Genomic DNA, 22581 nt, shown 5'->3' with positions numbered 1-22581 from the left:
GATAACAAAGAACTGAAAGATTTAAATTACCGGATCAAGATTTCTACAAAACGTCATCATATCACACAGTCTGTCATGAAAACCATCTTCAAACGCCCCAGGATTAATTGCTACAAAACAATGACTCTACAAATAAAAGAAATATACTCTCTTATATTTGATAAATAGAACTATTTTCTGAGAGTGCATCTGATTCTATGGAAATCAGCAGTACATGTATATTCTTGTTGATTTGGGAAGCAAACATTTCAGATTTGTCAACATCCTTGCCATTGATATTATTTTTCTTGCAAGATGTGCTGAAACCTTACATACTAAATAACAACAGTATCAACGTAACTGCGATTAAAAGAATATTTTACTATTACTTTTTACTATTACTCCTTGAATCTCTAATATTTATATAAAGTAAGCTATTGGCGCCAGTGAAACATGCGAGGTATAAAGACTCGTATTATAAACGTATATTGATTAACATCAAAACGTATATCTATATTCCTCTAATTTTCGTTTACGAGAAAGACAACAAAACCAACAGTATGAAAAAATAATTGTTTTCAGAAATGAAGGTGCGATCGTGACCTGACTCGTCCGTGTAACTCTGGTATTCCGCACACGTAAATATTTATTCATTATTTTACCTTTTATATCTTTGTCATAGACTGTGAACATGTTCTATGAATGAAATAAGTAAAACATTTTAATTTAATAAAAAACAATTACCACACAGTCGACATCGTGAACACCTACTTCCATATTGTACCCACATAAAGATCCACTCAACATAGAACAAAACATTTCAACCATCACTGCTAAACCATAACCTTTATATCCTGCTGTAAGATTCATAAAAAAAGAATGTTTCAAAATTTTACCAGTTACATTATGCATAAGCCGGTGCTAGGGGCCGTGGACGGTAGATTGCAATTACCACTACCGTCTATTAGGAGGTAAAAAACTGAGCCTGCAACGTTTTCAATTTTAAGGTGTTCACCTTTCTTTATGGATTCTGTGTTTCTCTATTTGAATTTTTGAATGTCCCTCTATACTGTATAAGAAAGAAGTAATGAAATAAATTATTTATATTCTAACAAAATAAATTAATATAATATTATATAAATAAATATCATGTTTTTGTTTTTTAAAATATAAGATGTCACAAGGTTTCCAGGAGCCTTCTTATCGCCACAGTTTGTTTTCTTACGTGTTTTTTTTCTTTGTCCAAGTCGATACATATCGTGCAATATACAATAAAACGCCACTGTCTTATGTTCCAGTAACCACCTTTCTCGCCATAATTTGACTACTTACATGTGTTTTCTCTTCCACCAAGGGGATGAATGCCGTACATTGTTGAACAATCAACAGTATCATTTCCATCTTTATCAACAGCCCATCCTTTTGGGATAGCATCACCTTTCATATCAGCCAAAATTACCTGTCCGTACATGTACATTTCATAAAAAGCCCATTATGCCATTAAGTCTTTTCACAAAAAAAATCTGACGACAAATTTCTATCTTAAGAGAAATATCACGTTTAACAAATAAGAAAAAGAAATGGAAAGATTTGCTTATTCACAACTGCCAATGTACGTTGCTATGGACGATTTTTATCGTACGATTTATCGCGCCTTAAGTATAAACTATTTTCAAATGGGAACAACGTATATTCGAAAGAAGTAATTTATCATAATTTCTAAAACCAGATTAAAGTAAACTGGCCTGTATATAGATGTCTGCAAATGATCCGTTATAACTATTCCACGAAAAGCAAAATAACAAATACTATAATTATAGCTGATAACAAATTGTCCATTGTTGACCAATCCACGTTTAAGCTTTATCAATAGATTTATAATTACTTTTCATCTAAAATTAACATTTAAATTCACCTAGCGAGCAATTTTGAAATCATAGATACTTTTTTCTCGGTAACCAAGGCTATTTACCGTATACCAGTATCGGGTATGTAGTATACACGGAATGTGTACCGTAGGTTTCGGTGTTGAAAATTATTCAATCATCGATCTTCAAACTGGACAAGATGTTAACAAAACAAATAGATCTTTGAATTCAAAATATGGATAATGTCTTTAAACATTTTGAAAAGCATCAAATGAAATAGTCTGACCTTTCCAAATGCTACAGTTGTAGTTGCCATATCTAGGACAAAACTGTCACCATCCTTCGCTGGAGCCGCTATACATATTGGATTGGTACCAAGTGCATTTTGTATCGCTCGTGTTGGTGCCATACCAGCACCTGTGTTCGTAAATGCCATTCCCTGGGATATATAATGAAAAGTTAATTTTACCTAAATTGTGAATTTCTTTATGAATTCGAAATTTTTGATTTCTTTAAAGAATGATGAACGCCGGGGTAAGACTGAATGGTATTTTTCTCTATTCTTTGTTAAGTTTTTCATATAAAATATAGTCATATAGTCATTAAATGGTTTTGTTAGCCATATATATACTACATGTACTACAACCCGTATTTAAAACATGCTAATCAATTAGTTCTTAAAAAGTAAGCTGCCCTGAAGTAATTCTCACGAGTGGCGTAGCCACGAGCATGACGAGTGAGAATACTGTTTTTAAAGTTCACGAGATGAAATAAAATAACATCTTACACAACAAACAAACAAATTTTCTTTTTATTTTATGCTTAAAAACAAGTTAAAACGAAATTTCCATAATATATTCGTTAATATTAAAATCTGTTTTCCCCATTCAGAGCCCCATTTAGTCGGAATTTCTCATTAAAAACAAGAAGTCTTGAGCTGAAACATAAGTCCGACAATCAACGTTAAATGACGGTGATATTGTTCATTTTATTAAAAAAATATGAATGATCGCTTATTTTAATAATACAAACAAACAATTCTTGTAGGAGAAAAAGTCCAACCATCCATCCATAATTCTGTTACTTACTGCGCATTTATATTAGACCTGGCTTTGTTAAATGTAAGCAACAGCCATTTTGTAAAGTTGTGTATTTCACTGGAGGAAAATAATTGTGTTTGAATTTGGATTATTTATTCATACACTTTTTTAAAAGAAAGAAAACTTATTTGAGGATTGTAACAGACAAAAAATAAGTGTTGACAGATGTGAAAACATTAAAAAAAGCAGCTAGGAAAATGGACAACTTGGAAGCTGGCTCAGGAACGCTGGGTTGTTTACTTATTCTACGAGCTAGTGCCTGTCATTGCTTTTCAATTTTTCATAAAGCATACGGCAGTTATTGCTCGTTGGATACTTAAATATGCCCAAATGTCGTTAAGAGCAGTTTTGTATGTGGAAGGAATGTATTTTTCAGACCGTAAAAATGAAACAAAAAATTTAGAGACGAAATTTGGTGATTGGAATTTGAATGAATAGAAGTAAGTTTTCTTCTTTATAATACTTTTGACATTTAAGTTATTTATCAATTTCAGCTTTGCTTTTCTTTTAACAGCCTGACATTGTCAGACTTTTCAGCAAAAATAAGATTGAGGAACTAAATGAGGAAAATCTTTAAAAAGTAGTTTCGTCATTGAAAAGTGTGAAATTATGTTTTGATAATTTTCACTGTGAAATTATCAAATATAATTTTCACGGATTAGTCAGTAATCCACTGAAAAGCATTAAATAAAAAAATGATAAAAAGTAATAAAAATATCATTTTCTCAACATCTTGTTTATATATGTATAAGACTTCAGGTTCTACAATTTGTTCTTTATTCTTTGGCGTGACGAATAACGTTTGTGATAAGTATTTTAGACGATGAATTGAATAACAATTATTTTCTTTATACGTTATAGCAATGCTATTTCATTTAAAGAAAATAAGACCTTATATGAAGTGAATTAACTTGAAGATATAAGAATGAAATTTGATTCATTGTTTCATTTACTGTTTCCATGGCAATTGTTTAAACTTACAATAAATCCCTTGTCTACTGCACAGAGACTATACCAACCTGCCATTCCAAAATGATTAGACCCTGAGGAAAGAATACCAAAACAATTTAGCTACTTTTTTTAATAAGAAGCCCCGCATCCATCACAACCCCCTCCAAATACACCCCCCCCCAAAAAAAAAAAAAAAAAAAAAACAACAAAAAAAACTCACACACACATTTGTGATCTCTTTATCTCTTTAATAATATTATGACTACTTGATAATTGTAATTAATAAATAAATGAATAATAAAATAAATAAATAATAGAAATCAAACAGTAATAATAAAATAAAAACAACAACAACAACTACGTCAAAAGCATACATACATACAACAAAGTTTGATAGGTTTTATCAGTGATATACATATTTTTATTATGATCATCTCCTTCCCTACTTTTATTTCGGTGTCGCCCTTGTGTTTTTGCAATAGTATTTTATAAATGCCGCTCTGTCTTGTAGATCTATGATCTCTTATTTTACAAGTTCAATTATACTAAAATGAACAATGACTTAACTAACAAAAACAACATTATTAAGACGAAAGGATTTAGAATCAGCAACCATTAAATTAACACGAAGAGTGTTCAACATGCGGACGATTCACAATAAATGTTGCTGTTTATAAGACCTAGGTCTTTTGTTATAATGTTTGAAATAAATAAATAAATAAATAGATAAATAAGTAAATAAATTGATTAATTAATAATAATAGTAATAATAATAATAATAATAATAATAATAATAATAATGCTAATAAAAATAATAATAGAATAATAGTAAAATAATAATAATAATAATAAACTCTATAGCTAACTGTTAAAAAAATAGATCAAACGTACCGCTGACCGAAACCCACCCTATGCCACTTTGTTTTGCTTTCTCAATAGCTAGATCCATGCAATAATTTCCGACAACTGGTCCTAAAATATACCAAACATTTTACATGTACATGTACGTACGTTGTATAACTGTCGGGACCAAATCATCAATATTGATAACAACAACAACAACCACCACCAAACATATAATGAACCGGATGTTAAATAAATAAATAAACGAATTAATAAATAAATAATATAAACGTAAATAAAATGAATAAATACGTAAATAAATGATGAATGTAAATAATCTAGAATTTGATTAACAAATCATAATGATAACAGTTTTTCATCAATAACGTTTTACAGACAAAGATGGTCCCCTGGTATTTTGGGAGGAATAAAATAGTATCTACCAAGTAAGTTGTCCCCATCCACTAATGCTGTTGCTTGAGTTTGCTTGACAATTCTGGGTGTGCCCTTCGTTGCTACGAATCGGTTTGTTACATCGCTCAAATATTTGTCTAAAAACAAAATAAATGTTGTATTTTTGCATGCTCATTTCCATGTAAATTTTGAAAAATGTTTTTAAAAGTGCAGTATTGTAAAGTGAACAAAGAAAGTAATTAACACATTGCAAACTGTCCGGACAATCTATGTACTTTATCAAAGAGAGGTTAAAATGTGCACAATGTAGCTCTGACTGCGTTAGTCACGCATGTTAATAAATACTGCAAAATTACTAATATCGCGCATGGAAATCATTATTTAAATCTTGAAACGTTTTTTTTTTTTTTTTAAAGTTTAGTACATTTTTTTGTTAGTTTCCTTTTAGTAAAATGATTTGATTCATCTTGACGCATGCATTTTAAGCTTATCGTTTTATGGCTTATCTGCAGACAAAGTAATGCAATATATATTTCATTTATCGTTTAACAAATTATTTAAAAACATAGCAATAAACCATATTTTCACACACTGGCAAATACTTACCCGAAGCAAATGTAAAGAACTTTAAAGTTCATATATTTGCTTTTTAAATGCTTATCCGATGTCACAATACTAAGAGGATATTTTTTGAAATATGGAATATATTTTCACGAAACATGATAAAATGCCACATATTTTCACGAGCCGGGACTGAATTAAAGATATTGGTGTTCGGATTTATTTTCTTAGTTAGACCATTTTCTATCATTCTAGATAGTTTTCAAAAACAAACTTCAAAAAAAAAGTTGTTTGTATTTATCAGATTTTTCAAACAAAATGGCGAAAGAAGTCCCTTAAAATAAATATGAGTTTTGACTCCGCCCACTTTCATATTTATATTTCATATTTATTTTTAAAAAATTTGAAATATATTTGACTGATATAGCACCATATTTCATAGGTAAAATTAAATAAAGAATTGTATCTTACATATGTATCAAACTTATCAGATGTCAACGTTATAAACTTTATATATGTGTTACAAATACTTTTAATACTTTTTATGTTTAGAATAGACTGAAATCAACAGAATTATTATATATAATAAAGACAATCAATATCATAGACATAACATCAATTGATGCCATCAGGTTATGAGCCTGAGAAAGCTTACCGAGATTTTTAAGACCATGACTGTAGTGGCCCCTGTAGTCAGCCGCCACCAACACGTCTGCTAACATAGATCCATGGTCATCCTCTATACCTACAGCCCCACAACACCGCTTAATAAATCCGTGTACCTTCGCCTTGCTGATAACACATTCTTCTGAAAAAGACGTCACTATAAAATAACATCTGTCCGTCTGTATGTCAAAATTTGAATATTGTAACGTAAAATCTCTGATAACTAAATTAAATCAAGATGGTTTGAAGCGATCAACACCAATGGTCAATAAATCTTGCGCAGAGGACTGTTTGTCTAAACAGGAAAAATGTATCTGGTTTTTCTTCTTAGATATAGATTGTCAGTATGATTTCCACTTGTCAAACATATGCTGACTGGTTATGTCAAGGTAATTGCCTCTATTCTACATTCATTTATAAAATCACAACAACTATCATCAATATAACAGCTGATTTATATCTCTAATGATTCATTACGATACTGTGCGTTTCATATTGAAAAAAAGGAAATATTTGATAAAATTATATTATAAGAGGGTGTATATCCATAAAGAATTAACCGTGATTAAAATAAATATATAGAGATCCGAGGAATTGATCACTGAACTCAAAATAAAAAAAAAAAAAAAACATGATAAAAAGAATAAATATAGGAGTGGGGTGCTTTTGATGAGGACACAAAGACGATAAAACAAAATATATGAGTCAATATTAGACACGGTTATAAAGGATTCTTTAAGAATTGTAATTAGGAGATTTTGCGTTCTGTTAAGAGGAAAAGGGGGCGTCTGTGGTCGAGTGGTTAAGGTTGTTGCCTTCAAACCACTTGCCACTGTTGTAGGTTCGAGCCTCGCCATCGTCTTCGGATTTCACATGAAAGGAAGCTATCCAGCCAGCTGACGATATATCCGTGGTTCTACTCAGATGCCCTTTCGTGCCTTTAATAATATACAGAGGAGTCCTTGAGGAAAAAACGTAAAACCGTTTGATGGTACATGCATGAAGGTTGAATTATATTTTTGCTATTCCTTCTTTCAAAAAATAATATAATAATAGTAATTGATATCATTACTATTCATACATCTTTGCCTATCAATGTCATAAAACCCAGAACAATGAATGCAGTTTTCAGAGAACAATACATGAGATTTAACATACAACAATATGGTTTAACTTAGAACAATGAGTGTTAACATAGAATAATGAGGTTTAACTTAGAACAACGAGGTTTAACATAGAACAACGAGGTTTAACATAAAACATCAAGGTTTAACACAGAACAACGAGGTTTAACGTGGAACAATGAGGTTTAACGTAAAACAATGAGATTTGAAATAAAACAATGAGGTTTAACATGAGATTTCAAGTATTACAATAAGATTGAACGTAGTAAAATGATGACGAGTTTTAACGTAGAACAATAACGTTAAACGTAGAACAATGAGTGTCGACGAAGAAAAATAAAGTTAAACGTAGAACAATGAGGGTCGACGTAGATCAATGAGGGTCGACGTAGAACAATGAGGTTTAACGTAGAACAATAAGGTTTAATATTATAGAACAATGAGATTTAACATTATAGAACAATGAGGTGTAACGTAGAATAATGAGCGTCAACGTTTTCAGTAAAATATACTGAGTACAATAATAATAATAATAATAATAATAATAATAATAATAATAATAATAAAAATAATAATAATAATAACAACTAAAACATAGTTACCTATTGACTCCATGACATGGCAGGATTTTCAGTCTGCATTATGTGAAGTTAACTGACTATAGATAACACAAACCTTTTACATTTATTTAGTTGACTATACCTTTGACTTACTGACCTGATAGGTCAATGGTACTGAAACATCTACTGATAAATAAAGGCTATGTTTTACAAGTCATTTACTACTTGTACTTAGGTTACCTGTCCTAGTTAATATGAATTGAAACAAGTCTAAAAAAGATGTAACGTATTAAAGTTTTTGTAGAACAATAAAATGTTGATAATTTTAAACCAGTCAAATGTAACCCCACTGAATCTGCTTCGATTCTTATTATTCTTTTTTTAAATTATGCTTTGTTTATATGTTTTTTATTTAACTGGAAAATTGTTTTGTCGAATTTAAAAGTTTTATTGATAATGTTTTAAGGATTTGTTTTATTTATACTTGTACCATTTTATTAAGAAATCAACATTGAAACAATACGAGTGAGGGATATAGTTATTAAAAGAATCATGAAATGTCTAAATCAATGAAATACAATAATATGTCAGGAGTTTTACTTCAGTTTTCCAACTTATACTTTTATATGTCTGAAAATGCACATGGTATCGTCGTTTATATTGTGTACGTGTGTGTGTGTACATGTGTGTGTGTGTGCGCGCGCGCGTGTGTGTGTGTTATGCCATAAACTAAAAAATAACTAAAGTTACTTTAGTGATAATTATCTGTAACTTCCGAAATCTTATATCACTTTATAAACGTTTTTACATTACTTTCAAAACTTTGTTTTTATATCACTTTAAAAGTCGTTTTAACATCATTTTAGTTTTCTTTTTACATCACTTATAAACCGTTTTTTACATCACTTCTAAAGCTGTTTTATGTCACTTATAAAGCCGTCAATTTTTGATAACTTTTTTACATCACATTAAGAGCCTGGTTTTAGCATCACCTTAAAAGCCGTGTTTTGTCCAGTGTTTTACATCACTTTAAAAGCCGAGTTTTTACATCACTTTAAAAGCCGAGTTTTTACATCACTTTAAAAGCCGAGTTTTTTTACATCTTTAAAAGCCGAGTTTTTTTACATCTTTAAAAGCCGAGTTTTTTTACATCTTTAAAAGCAGGGGTTTTACGTCTTTAAAAGCAGGGGTTTTACGTCTTTAAAAGCCGGGTTTGTTTTTACATCACTTTAAAAGTTTGTTTTTAAATCACTTTAAAGTCCGGGTTTTACATCTCTAAAAACTGGGTTTTTACATCTTTTAAAGCGGGTTTTTTATATATTTAAAAGCTGGGTTTTTACATCTTTAAAAACAGCTTTTATATCTTTTTAACAGCCGGGTTGATGACTACTTTAAGCTTATTTTTGTCGATATATAGACGTACGCCCGTGACTAAGTTGTTCATGTAGTTACCTTGAAACATCTAGGGTCTCTTCTCGATGGGTTCGATAACCGCCTCTTTCACCTTAGGTAGCCATCTTGCTAACTTGCAGAATATAAGTGGTTCAACTTAGGTACCAGTTCATGCCCGAAATAATGCACGGAGAGGCACCTGAGGTCTTTCTCAACAAAAAGCTAGAACCCACCATAATTATGACCTCTACAGTGTTAGTAGATAAATTATTAAATAAATTGATAAATCAATATTTTGATATAAATAAATAAATAAATAAATAAATAAGATAAGATGAAGAAAAATATAAGATAAAATGTAAAAAAGAAAATATATATGGGAATGTGTTGGAAACAGGACAACCCGTTTAAAATTTCATAATATCAGTTACATCTACATACTGCCTATCAACGTGTACTTTATATTGCAATTTTACCATGGAGGTCATCACATAGTATTCTATCGCGTATACGCCAATGGTGATCGCACTATTATAAATGAATTTTATCATGTGAGGAAAAGACCAGTTATTCATGCTTCAAAAGCACCATTGTCACACGCCCGTGTTCCGTATAATTAGGACACATCTATTATTCATGGGCTCTATTACTAATAAAACATTCCTTTATTCACTTACATTTCTTTTTTGCATAATGTTGAATAGGACCTAGCCAAGCGTTCGATGGAATATATTAATTTGAATACAGCTTCATAATGCTGCTTTCATTTTACTGGCATTCACGTCCTTCGTATCAATAAAATTCTCTTAATTTCATGGTTTATATGTGGAAATCAATTTCATAACGTGAACTAGTAATGATTTGCAAAACATATACGGTTAAGAATTTGCACTATGTTGAGTTACATTATAAAAGTCGCAAACGATTTTCTTTTTAAGGATAATTTGAAGGGAAAAACCTTCCCTCGTGGTGTCTGTCAAATGCAATACTGATACAGAAGCCATACAAGTCATTTGCTATACATGTGCACGTGTAATGAAATGATACATAATGGTAGATATCATGCCCACAATTGCATACATGATCCTTATTCATGTAGCTAAACAAAGGCAAATCATATTATAACTAGGAGGCACATGTCGCAGTCGATATTGTCAAACTATCCCTACGATATAAAAACCATATCAATAAACAGCGACAAGACAATTCGCGCATTAGACACAAAATACAAAAATATGTTTTGATTTTGCTTTGTGCCATATTTTAAAGGTACACTATGCCTTATGAATACTCATTTATAAAATTATTTAGAAATGTCAAACATTTGTTAAATAATGTTTATATGATTGATTTAGAGCATGTTTAAAAGATTCAGAAAATAGCGTTGAGTATGCAGTAATGTGTCGTAAGGAAATCAAAAATGGAAAAATATGAACAGTTGAACATGTATTTTGATTTCCATACAAAGTACTAGTTCACTATAATTATACCAATTGGCAACGGAGCAAAAGAAGCTGGTGAATCAGTATTTTTAGGAAACTGCAACAAGGTACAAAAAAGAAAGTTTTTTTAGTGAAATAAAAGTAATAACATTTCTGAGGTATAATGGGCTTTAGAGAATGCATGCACAATATCAGTTATAAAGCTCTAGCAGCCGATATAATACCTTAAAAAGCGTTTGCATTTTTGTTTTGGTTTTTGTTTTGTTTTGAATTATATTGCCTACAGCTCATTAGCCTCTGATTTAAACATATTTATTGCAATATTGAATAGATATAGCATCCTGTAAGATATTCAACAAAATGTTAATATAAATATCGGCTATAAACAATATCTAACTTGACAAAGTACCATCAGGGGTTAAGTAACTTCCATTAACTAATGGCATATTTCCGATCATACATATTCTAAAATATCAGTCTATGTCAGCAATGTATTGTATCAGGGTAGACTGACCGGTGATAGAATGATGGAACAATATCCGATTAAGATGTAACCATAATCGTGATAAAGCATTATAAATTTCTATAATGCTCATTGGCTGACACATCATTGTATAATGAGCCATAAATACTCTTCTGAAATTGCTTTGTGTTTTATCAGTGGCTCTTACTTTTTCGATAGTTATATTTTCAGTAGATGGCCAATATTGGGAGCAAAATAAATGGCATTCGTTTATTTCATATTTATTTGAACAAACATTACACGATGTAACTAACTAGTTAGCATTACATTCTTCGTAAGTTACCGAATACTAATTTCGCATGTGTTTAAATAAGAGCGGACAAACAAACTCAATGTCAAATAACAATTGTCTCGGAAAAGTTACCTTCCGCTAGACGATCGATTAGAAATCCGGTAACCCCTTATTAACCTTAGCGGACGGACACGCAATAATGTGTATATATAAAATCGTGCGCGTCTATATGATATAAAGGTTTTGACATTTCTTTATTTTATAGACTAAAAAGGTACCAATTTTGAATACATTATATTTCTTTTTAGATATTTTCTGATTGAGTAATAAGAAAAGGACCTTAAGAAGTGGACAATATCTTTTTTATTTGATTTATTTGAGGTTATAAATAGAACGTGGTTAACATCCTAGTTTGTAAATATCTTTCATATGAAAATCGTTAAAACCAATAGGTGATAAACATAATGTAAAAAAAACGTCACAAGATGTGATACTTTTCCATATTTCAACAGTAACATAACAACTATATGTAAAGGAGTGCATTTAAGAACAAGGTCCTTACTTGAAATGTGTCAGAAATAAATGTGTGTCATATAATTAAAAAATTTATAATGTATTGTTATAATTTATGACGTTAATGCAATGCACGCAATCTAAGAATAATGAAACTTATGAAGATAATGTCGTAACTAATTTAAAAGCAACTTCAAAGTCCCATTCAGAGGTGTGGGGGAAAGGAGCATATAGATTTGCCTTCGACCTGCTGTAGACTAACAAAACATAGGAACAGGGTATGTTGTGGGGGGGGGGGGGGGGGGGGCTTTGGGTCATCCGTGTCATGTTCACATATAAATGTATTTCTAGTTTACTTTAATTTCATTTATCTTTTATTATAGATCGCATATTACGCCAATCCATTCTCGACCATTATATGACCATAAAGACTGATGCTGACAACGTTACATTTGACATTGTAATTATAGATATATCATTGCCATTAGGGAATCATTTATATACTCTATTCCAGATAGCAATTCATTATGTTAAGTGGTGTTGTAAATGAGACACTTCTGTCATGATGACTCATTACGAAAAGTCTCGTTATGTTATTTTATATCATCATTACTTAGAGGGTATATGATGTTGTGTTGCTATTTTATTTTGCATGCGAGATAGAATACTAGCATATTTCACATCAGATGCAATTTTTATAATTATCGTTGTTTTACTAAGATGAAATATGACTGGTTCGTTAAACTACTGGGTTCTTTGCTGGTGTGGCTGGGTTGTATCGGGGTCTTCGTTCTGTGAAGGTCGCCTTGCCTTTCCGGTCTCTGTTCTAATGTTATTATTGATATTTAATATGCATGAAACATTTAAATGTGTTTATTTCATCGTTCATAATGGTTTTAAGAAATATTGACTACATGTCTTCCCATGTGACGTAATTAGCTATTCAGGACGTGAGAAAGTCATAACGAAAAAAAAGTATTTTTCGCTCACTACAGTGTTTGAGCAGTCCTTCAAGACGCTTGAAACACACAATGATTACAAGAAGGAAAATATTGCTTTTTTCGGCGATTCTTACATCTTTCATCCATAATCGTCAGTACATGAATAAATCATCGTAAAGTGCATTTCGACTTGAACAAAGAAGATATTTTAGCATTTAACTATTTGAGCGTCTTGTCCGGTATATACCGGAGTACGGTATTTAGTGTTGTGCTTCAACGCTGTTTTAGTCTCATTTTCAGTACCGTTCATGAACAGACTCAATCAAACCGAGCCTGCAACATTTTAAACTTTGCCCTGTTGTGCTTTCTTTATGGATTCTTATTTTCTCTATTTAAATATCACATTAAACCAACAATCAAACGCTTCAATTTGAAGCATTTTGTGATACAGGTTCGAATTATTCAGGAAAACAATGATTATCATTGAAGTTTTTATAACATTATAAGGGATAATGTCAGTCGTTATCCTCCCATGTAATGCTTAATGTATACGAACAATTAATGTTTCTGAGGGATAACTCTTCCCGAGATATTCGTTATTCTCGTAAATTATCAATTTATTTTTCTCACTGATCTGATTAAATGAATGGAGAAGGTTTCTGACAGTTGCTAACAAGCTTTCAATATTGATTGACCATACCGTAATTTGCATCAGTGGTTTCTGTCTTTGATTTGACACAAATAGTAATTGGAAGACCAACAAACATAGCATGAAGCGACACTTTTTCGATCTTTAACAAACAGTTGACAAATAAGACCTCGTCCTTTTACAATGGCATGCACTGATGCATTTTTCATTTTGGCGATTAATTGTTTATACTTTAAGAAATGATCTACAACTATTGCTTAATCGCTAAAATATAAAAAAAATAGATATTAGAAATAAATAAACGCTTGCACAAGAAATGCTTAATACAAGTTAACAGATAAACCTAATTATCAATTCTACTGCCTACGTCACTGCTTATTGAATTTGCTTCAACTCTTTCGGCAACAGTAATAATTTGTTCGTAGTAATTCATGTTTCAAAGAGATTTCCGTACATAATTTCGATTTAGCATTTCCTCACAATCCGGCAAAAATTTAAACTAAGTATACTTATAGATAACAAGTACAAGTAAATGTCCACTCACCTTGTGTATACACAATAACTTTGAAAATACGCTTTTGTTACTTTGAAAAAAATAAAAAAATAAAACAAAACTGAAAGATACACCTGAAAAACCTACAAGTAATGTTCATTCAATTACATGGCCATTTGCCTATGCTTGTATTACCATAACGGTCGTTAGAAAACAGAACATTGAAAAGGCAGAATACGTGCTGCTCTTCCAATTACAGCTCATGTCAGATCAAAAACAAAAACAAGTGACGTCAATAATGACCTTGTCAATCAAAATTGAAAGCGGGTTAGTAACTTACCGAAGTTAGAGGAAATAGAAATTAGAAAAGAAAATCTGCTTTCAACATAGAATTTAGATGTAAAGTATATTTCGATATACAATATAAAGCAATAAAACCCAATCTTTGGACAAATATGTTGATTGCTTTTATATTAACTGAACGTATTGAAACGAGTCATATGTAATAAATCCAAAAACTTGTACTGTAATTGATGCAATTAAAAGCACATGGATCAAGAAAAAGGGTTTAGTTTATCTACGGTCGGGCGATACATTTGTGTTCATCCCAAACAAAGAGAGAATTTCAGCTTATAAAGTTACATTTCAGACGCCGTACACATCAACGCATTTCTAATTCTAATCAAGTCCTGGCTTAAATTAATCATCAACCAAAATCTGCAGCTATAAGAAAACAAAAAGCATTTTATTCAGTACGGTTGTACTCTCATTAAGCATGTTACAACCTGCATTTACATCAAGTTTGGCTTTCGAATCTTTCATTAATTCAGTATTCTACGAATGGATTTCGTATTTTTAGCGATTATGTAAGTACTATTTTAGTTTTATCTCTTTCACCCCTGCATTGGCGTCAAAATGATATCAATTACATCTTCTGAGATCAATACACTAAGCATTTCCTAATGATTTCATCTTCGTCCTTATGATTTCTTAAAACTTTGACATACTCACTAAACAAATTTCTCATTGTCTTACTGACTTGGCCATATTAATGACCTTTATTAAGCTTCATATATTATTCGACAAAACCTTTGGCAAGTCATGGAAAGACTTGTAATGAAAATATAGTAATTTATTAGTTTACAGGTATAGCTTTTTGTGCCCCTTAATGCTATAGATTCAAATTCTGACAGGAAATTTGATTTTCGTTTTAAGGCAAGAGGCTATCCAGCTAGCTTACGGATTGTCGGTGGTTTTATTCAGGTGCCCATGTGTACCTGAAATAATGCATAGAGTAGCACTTGAGGTCTTCCTCCACCAGTAAAGCTGAAAAGATGCCATATGTTTCATATACTGTGTTGGTATGACGGTATGACGTTTATCCAACCAACCAAACAAATAGACATAACAGGAATATATACATTTTTTCCTAACTCCATACATTTCTACGTTCAAGCACAGGTGTTAATTATTACATAAATTTAAAGGTGGGAACTTAAATGTTTCATGTACATCTGTTATGTCCTTGGTTGAATTGCCTTAAATTGAAATGTTTAAATTTGTTTTTTTTAGTCTTTCGGGAGTACTATTTAAAGCCCTATAAGTATTCGCACTTATTCAGTTATTGAACACAGTAAGTCTATAATAAGTAGTGACCTTTAATTATTTAATACATTAATTATTAATAACTTTCACATGGACTTCCATCTAAATCTACGAGACCTGCATACATTTTTTTTATTAAATGTTGATATGGAAGTGAACCGTAGTTTTTATGAGTTCTTTATCACCAATGGATCTCAACAGCACATATGAAGCGCGAATGAAAGTTTGGACACCGATTCCTTTGTTTCAATATTATGTTTCAATCAGGGTTTGGTTGCATGCTTGGCGTTATTTTGCAGAAAATTTGTATTTTAATTCCGTTTAGTGGCATTTTTTTCATTCATATTACGTGTTTTGGACATACCAGAAAGCCAAAACACCTCTACAAATTCTGCATGAAACCCCGATAGACAAATGGTAACAGTAGAGAAAAGTTAAAAGGCTCAAAAGCTTTGCATTAAATTTTTTTATAAAAAAACATTGCAAAAATGGAGAATTACCCTGTGAATGACTCACTTTCGCTATAACATATGGGGTTATGCTGCACATCTTGATTAGCGGAAGTTCACATATTGTCTCTTTACCGGTGCCTCATATTTTGCGAGCGTTATCATATTCAAAATACACTTTAATGTAAACGACACAAAAAGTAACGATATTGTGTAAGGTAAACGTTTGGGGGCGTCCGAGGCCTATTGGTTAAGATCGTTAATTTCAAACCACTTGTTTCGCACCGTTGTAGCTTCAGGCCGCGCAAGTGTCCTCGATTTCACTGATAAGAGAACGCTTTCCTGCTAGCTTACTGAATGTCGTTGGTTATACTCAAGTGCCTATTTGTGTCTAAAAATGCACACTGTGGCACCTGATGTTTTTTTCCAACAGTAAAGCTGGAAGGTCGCCATTTGACCATTTCTCTGTTGGTGCGACGTATCCCCACATACAGACACAAAAAGAAAACAAAGAAGAAACAAAGCTAATGTTTTATTGATTAAAGTAGCATTATTATCATTTTTGACAAGATTAGCTCAATTGGCTTTATAAATAAACATTTACTATTATAATTGGCATATAGAAATAATTGATAAGTAAAAATGTAATAAAATACTGCCAAGTGGTCGTTAAAAAGTTTTTCAGCGGACTTCAGCTGGGACATTTTCCATGAAAACTAGTATTTCAAACATTGAAATAAACTATAGTTATATCATTTGTATATTTATTCTTATAAAATATTACATGATAGAAAAAGATAATGTTGTAAGTGATTTAGTAAGCACATTTCTATGATGAGTAATAATATTTTTTTCTAGATTAAGTGTCCTAATTGAATTCTGTAATTCCAAACCGACTACGCTTACTCGCTCCGGCTTACCTGCAATCTTAACTCAATTCAATTAAAATTATATCACATGTTAAGCTTCAATAATTGAATGGGTAAGTGCAAGACGACACAAAAACATTATTTTACATTTTTGAGAAAGAAAGTGCATTTTATGAGATTTTAGTTTACATGGATATATTTTGAAAGCAATTAACTAATAAGTTATGATATAATTAAAATGTCATGTATATAACAATTTATACTTGGTTTTGTAATTCCATTAAGCTTAGGGTTCTTTAAAAATAGAATATATATAGATTTTATGAATATTGTCTTCTTTTCTTTTTTGTGTTTTATGTGCTATTTTAATACTGAGTTTTTACGTTAACTACTATTTTAAGAATTCGATTGTCATATTGACCGACGATTATAAGTCAAAATTTAACTGGAAAAAGTCAGTAAATTATGGTTAATCTTTCAATATATAATATTGTTTATTCTTAAACCATATACATGAACATTTGTATTTTTCTTTATCATTTTTTAAAATTAACAATCAATTGAATAATTCATAAAATCTAATTTGTAACTTTAAATAATTCCTCGGCATCTTTACTAAACACGAATAACAAATTAAATAAAATGTTTCAAAGTTGATAGTGTCATATTAATACCATTAAAGTGTACCTTTTTTCTCAATTATTGTACATATTTATTGTTTTTTTTTTTATCTCATATAGATAAAATAAAACATGCTATTGTTGTTTTTTTTCGAATATAATAATAATCAATAAATTTGAGAGTTGATCTGCGTTTATTAATTATTGTAACAAAACTAAGTGACAAACATTCATTTCGAAAAAAGCTTATTTATCTGTAAAATATTTGTTCTCTTCTGTAACGATATCAAACATCTACTCCAAAACCGGGAGAGACCGGACAATAAACGAGTGGTACTATTCGCCGGTCACTAGTAAATTCCGGTCAAAATACACCAGGAGAGACCGGGAATTACCGACAGGAGTACATCCCTCTATAACTAGATTTTCGGAATATTTAGGTCATCAACTCATCATTCTATTCAGCTTTCGGATACATGTACAACAATAACATACCATATTAATGTGTACTACAAAATGATAAATAAAAATACCCCGAAGAACGCGATTTATTGACGGAGAAGTTTATTTCATTTGAAAATGTTTGCATTGCGAAATTCCCCAGTTCGCTATTCATTCTATACATCGCGACATTTCATATTTAATTAATAATCAAGCACCCTCATACCGATCGGAAAGATCGGCTTTTATTATGTCCGACTAAAAGGCTCGAGAAGATGCTATCGCCCTTTCACAAAATCTGATTTCATTCCATAAGACGCGGACGCCAATAAGGTTAAATTTAGTGTCACGCTTCCTGTTGTATGACGTATTTTGTTTAAACAAATATCATCTAGAATAGAGGTCAATGTTACTTTCTATTAACTGTCTGACGCAACACGTGTAAACTGTCATGATATATTTTCAAATTGAATCATGTGTAGTGATATTTCATTATTACATATGGAATCCAGTGTCATCATTTGTTTTCAAAAAGTTATAATATTTTTAGATTTTATCTGGAACTATGAGTACCCCGGTAAATGAGGATCTTGCATCGTTATGAGCTGCAAAGAGTGCAGCGCAGGCTCCAACATTAACAATATCATTTATTTTTAAATGGAATGTTCCGGTTACACTGATAGAATAACCATCTTTGTCATCACCGTGCGGATCCGATCTAGCTCCAACTCTGTAAACACCATTAACACAAATATAACACTCTAAAAAATCGGGTTGATGAGACCACCATTGTTTTGAAATTTGAAAAGAGAACATATATATTCCTGGGTACTTGCACGTAAAGTTGCCTGTGTTTGTGTCATATTCGTTACCATAGCTTTGAATAATGTTCGAATATTTTGCAATGCTGCTTCCAGTTACACCAGTTACACCAATTGCTGTAAAGAACACCCTCGTGTCTGAAATATTAGGCATATCAATCTTTATGCACTTAACATTCTTAATTAATTATTTTAAAATAATATTCACAGCAGTTTTACAGGTACGGAACAGAGGATCCAAACACCAGTATTAATTGACGCTTATTTGCTATGTAATTTAATAATAACATAATGTCGTACATGTGTAAAATAACATGGTATAACAGTACGAGTAAAACGTTTATTTTTATTCACAAAAACATTTTATTTGTACACAATTGTTATTCTATACGAGGGATGTCCGGAAAGTTCATATACATCTTCATTTTTATTGTATAACAATACATACGCTGTACAAATTTTGTCAGCATAAATATACATATCTAGCGAACAATTTTATCAAAAATTATTGAACTTTGACTTACGCTTGTATTTTAACAGTATTTACATACAACATATATACATCGTCATGGAGCACTTTGACAGCGTCAACGGCGTCAAATTAACTTCATGTTTACCAACAGTTTTTTTACTATTCAATTTCTTCCGATTTCAATAGCCATGGTACCTGTCTGGCACTTAATACATGTAATGTTTCTTTGCTATTACTTCATCAATTTCTTATTAAAATTATTATTTAAAATATAAAAGATGTCACTGATTCCCATACAGTGTGTGAGATGTCTGCCTTTTTCAAAAATTGTAAAGCAATCTACGAAATTTCGGCCATGCTACTTTGGTCGTCTGGACCGTTTCTTATACGACATCCTGTAATCACCGCTTCTTAATCTTGTTTGACATTTAAACACAAGTTGCCTTTAACATTTTATGGTTCATTTTGTTTTTAAAAAGTAAAGATTAAAATCTCAGTTTGCGCCATATTAGCGTTGCTATAAAGTTAAATATCATTACGTTGCTCCGTCCGTGAATTTGACGTCATTTTTGCAACACCAATTTACGCACCTTCATTGCCTATAATCATCTTTTACAAGCTGTTTGTTTACGTATGACGTCATAATTTACAATAAATATCATGTAATAGTATCCTATGATGCCACAAAATTGAAAGGAGAGTTTGCGTTAAAATTACAACTTTTAGCAACTTATTATTCGAGTAGCTATCGTTATGAAATCAAAGTGCTGAATGATTCGTTGATCATGTTGCCATAGTGACCGGCGCTTTACAGATATTTATTTTATCATGTCTTTTAATTTAGAAATATGTAGCAAATAAATACTTTAGCAAAATATTCAATCATCATATTGATATGACTGTTTATAATAATTTTATAGCTTTGTCTACGAACTTTCCGGACAGCCCTCGTATATTTCAATGCTTTGTTGTCATATGATAAAAAGTATCTTACATTCCTTGTCATATTATTCCAAATTTATAAACGAGTCCAAGACTCGCGTAAATGTATAAGCTCGTGTTAATTTTGCCACCTTTAGGAAATTAACTTCACATCGCATTTGTCCCAAATTTCTCCAAGTAACAAACACGTAACATTCTTTAAAACCTGTACTAAAACACTAAAATTTATGTTTGCCCTTTCTTAAGAAGCAATTATTTATTTCTAGGGCTTTTTGTGTTTTAGCTATACGAATGCATTTCCTCTGCAAGTGGTGCATATCTCCGACGAAAAATCATTTTCTTTTTCATATGAAATAAATGAAAACCAATTATTCATGGTCGATAGAAATTTGTGGGTGCCCGCTTATTTAGCGATGCAAGCCGTCCGGTTAACGCAATAGGTAGAGCGTTGCAATGTGAATCGTGCGACCTGGGTTCGATTCCCGGACAGTGCAGTTCACTTTTCTTGCGATTGATCATAATATTCTTCCTACAGTACTTTTGCCCTAGCTTGTACAGAAGTTATAAGTTCTTGCAAAAGTAAAAGCAACTAGTACTAAAACAAATTAACTGCTTAACAACTTGCCCAGGAACTATACGGTTGCTGAACTGAGCTCTGGAAAATTCAACGTGACTTACTTCAGTGATCCGCAGTAAATGCTACCATTACCGCCACCACTCTAAGCAATGCACATGACACGTACCTAAGATTTTCCGCCATCGATAAAGTTTAAATGCGCCATATAAAACTCATTTTTCAACTAGACTTACACCCCTTAGTAATATGAAATGTTTTTCTTAAGCCAAATTTAGAATTCAATTGTAGAAGAAACCATTCAAATTAAGTTAATAATGCTTTTCCAGACACGAGTTTATGTAAATTGCAATAAATAACTGTAGTTTTCCAATCAAAATTATTTATCATGTTACCTGGACATGTGTACCTGTTACAGTATGCTACTTGTACTGGAGAACCTTCACAATGTCGTCCCTTGAGAGATGGCTTGGGTTGTGTGCAGGTTCTAGATCTTATCATTACTCCTCTACCACACGTGTCACTGCACGAGCCAAAACTTCCCCAACTACTCCATCCTCGAATAGCGAGCAACCAGAAAAGCGTCTTTCGGTAATGGCCCAAATCACGCCGCCAATGTATTCGGGATACAATCTGACTTCCCCACCTCCCTCACTTGGACCTCAGCAGTATTCTTGGCAACACTATCCTCCACATTTACAATTTGTTTCCAACTCATCTGTGCAGACTCCCACTTCTGAACAGCCGGCCACACTTAACACAACAATTTCGCCTGGTAGTCTTGGAGATAATATCTCATTCAGTGCTCAAAATGTTCAAAATCAACAGAGTTGAATGCAATAAAATCAAGCCAATACGCTTTAGAAACAAAGCTTTCTAAACTTGATAAAAATAGAGTCAGATGTTCTCAATATTTCAAGCAATATGAAAAAAGTTGAAAACCGTATAATTATGGTCTCTTGAGGAATCTATGGGGCAAACCACTACCAAATTGAACGATTTAGAAGCAAGCAGAAACTTTGACTCTGAAATGTGTGATGATTTAAAAAAGAAAAATGAAGAAGTTATGAATGCTTTGAAGGCAGAAAAATCAAAAAAGTGATGGCTTATTAAAATCAGTTGATGACCTAAGACGTGAGAAAGATTCGTTAAAAATGATGTTATTGACCTTAAAGGGCGTTCAATGAGAGATAACCTGTTATTCTACAATATTAATGAAGAGAAAGATAGAGAGGCTAGAAAGAAAGAAAATTGTATAGAGAAAGTATTAAAGTTTTGTGTTGACAAAATTGGAAAAATTGACGCATATAGATATAAAATTGATAGGGCGCATCGTGTCGGAAGTCATGAACATGGCAAAATACGCCCAATTGTTGCTAAGTTTAACTTTCACCAAGATAAGATGGAGGTGAAAGAAAAAGCAAGGCTCAAATTATCTGGAACTGATGATGGTGTAAGTGACCATTACCCTCAGGAGATCCGTGAGAGGCGCCAAAATCTTATCCCTTATCTTTTGGTCAGGCGAGAAAATAAATAA

General features: G+C 31.7%; 3 protein-coding genes across 3 annotated transcripts; all 3 read right to left on the bottom strand.

Moving 5' to 3' along the window:
• Positions 1–21: 21 nt before the first annotated feature.
• On the bottom strand, positions 22–1429 carry LOC132741909 (delta(1)-pyrroline-2-carboxylate reductase 1-like). The gene is made up of 3 exons (XM_060730175.1): positions 1312–1429; positions 724–836; positions 22–126 (listed from the first exon to the last, which is right to left on the bottom strand). Exons 1-3 carry the CDS (start codon positions 1421–1423, stop codon positions 22–24), a joined length of 330 nt encoding a protein of 109 aa, XP_060586158.1. The 5' UTR covers positions 1424–1429.
• Positions 1430–4766: 3337 nt separating this feature from the next.
• LOC132741910 (uncharacterized) lies at positions 4767–7239 on the bottom strand. Its single transcript, XM_060730177.1, has 4 exons — positions 7206–7239; positions 6372–6539; positions 5185–5292; positions 4767–4870 (listed from the first exon to the last, which is right to left on the bottom strand). Exons 1-4 carry the CDS (start codon positions 7237–7239, stop codon positions 4767–4769), a joined length of 414 nt encoding a protein of 137 aa, XP_060586160.1.
• Positions 7240–16824: 9585 nt separating this feature from the next.
• LOC132741911 (complement C1q-like protein 2) lies at positions 16825–21598 on the bottom strand. Its single transcript, XM_060730178.1, has 2 exons — positions 21440–21598; positions 16825–19194 (listed from the first exon to the last, which is right to left on the bottom strand). Exons 1-2 carry the CDS (start codon positions 21543–21545, stop codon positions 18782–18784), a joined length of 519 nt encoding a protein of 172 aa, XP_060586161.1. The 5' UTR covers positions 21546–21598; the 3' UTR covers positions 16825–18781.
• Positions 21599–22581: the final 983 nt, after the last annotated feature.

The sequence above is a fragment of the Ruditapes philippinarum genome, unplaced genomic scaffold (genome assembly GCF_026571515.1).
Source record: "Ruditapes philippinarum isolate M1 unplaced genomic scaffold, ASM2657151v2 ctg14511_1_1_1_1, whole genome shotgun sequence".
NCBI classification, from domain to species: domain Eukaryota; kingdom Metazoa; phylum Mollusca; class Bivalvia; order Venerida; family Veneridae; genus Ruditapes; species Ruditapes philippinarum.
Note: the sequence above shows the minus strand (reverse complement) of the source record. Positions and strands in the feature narration are given on the sequence as shown.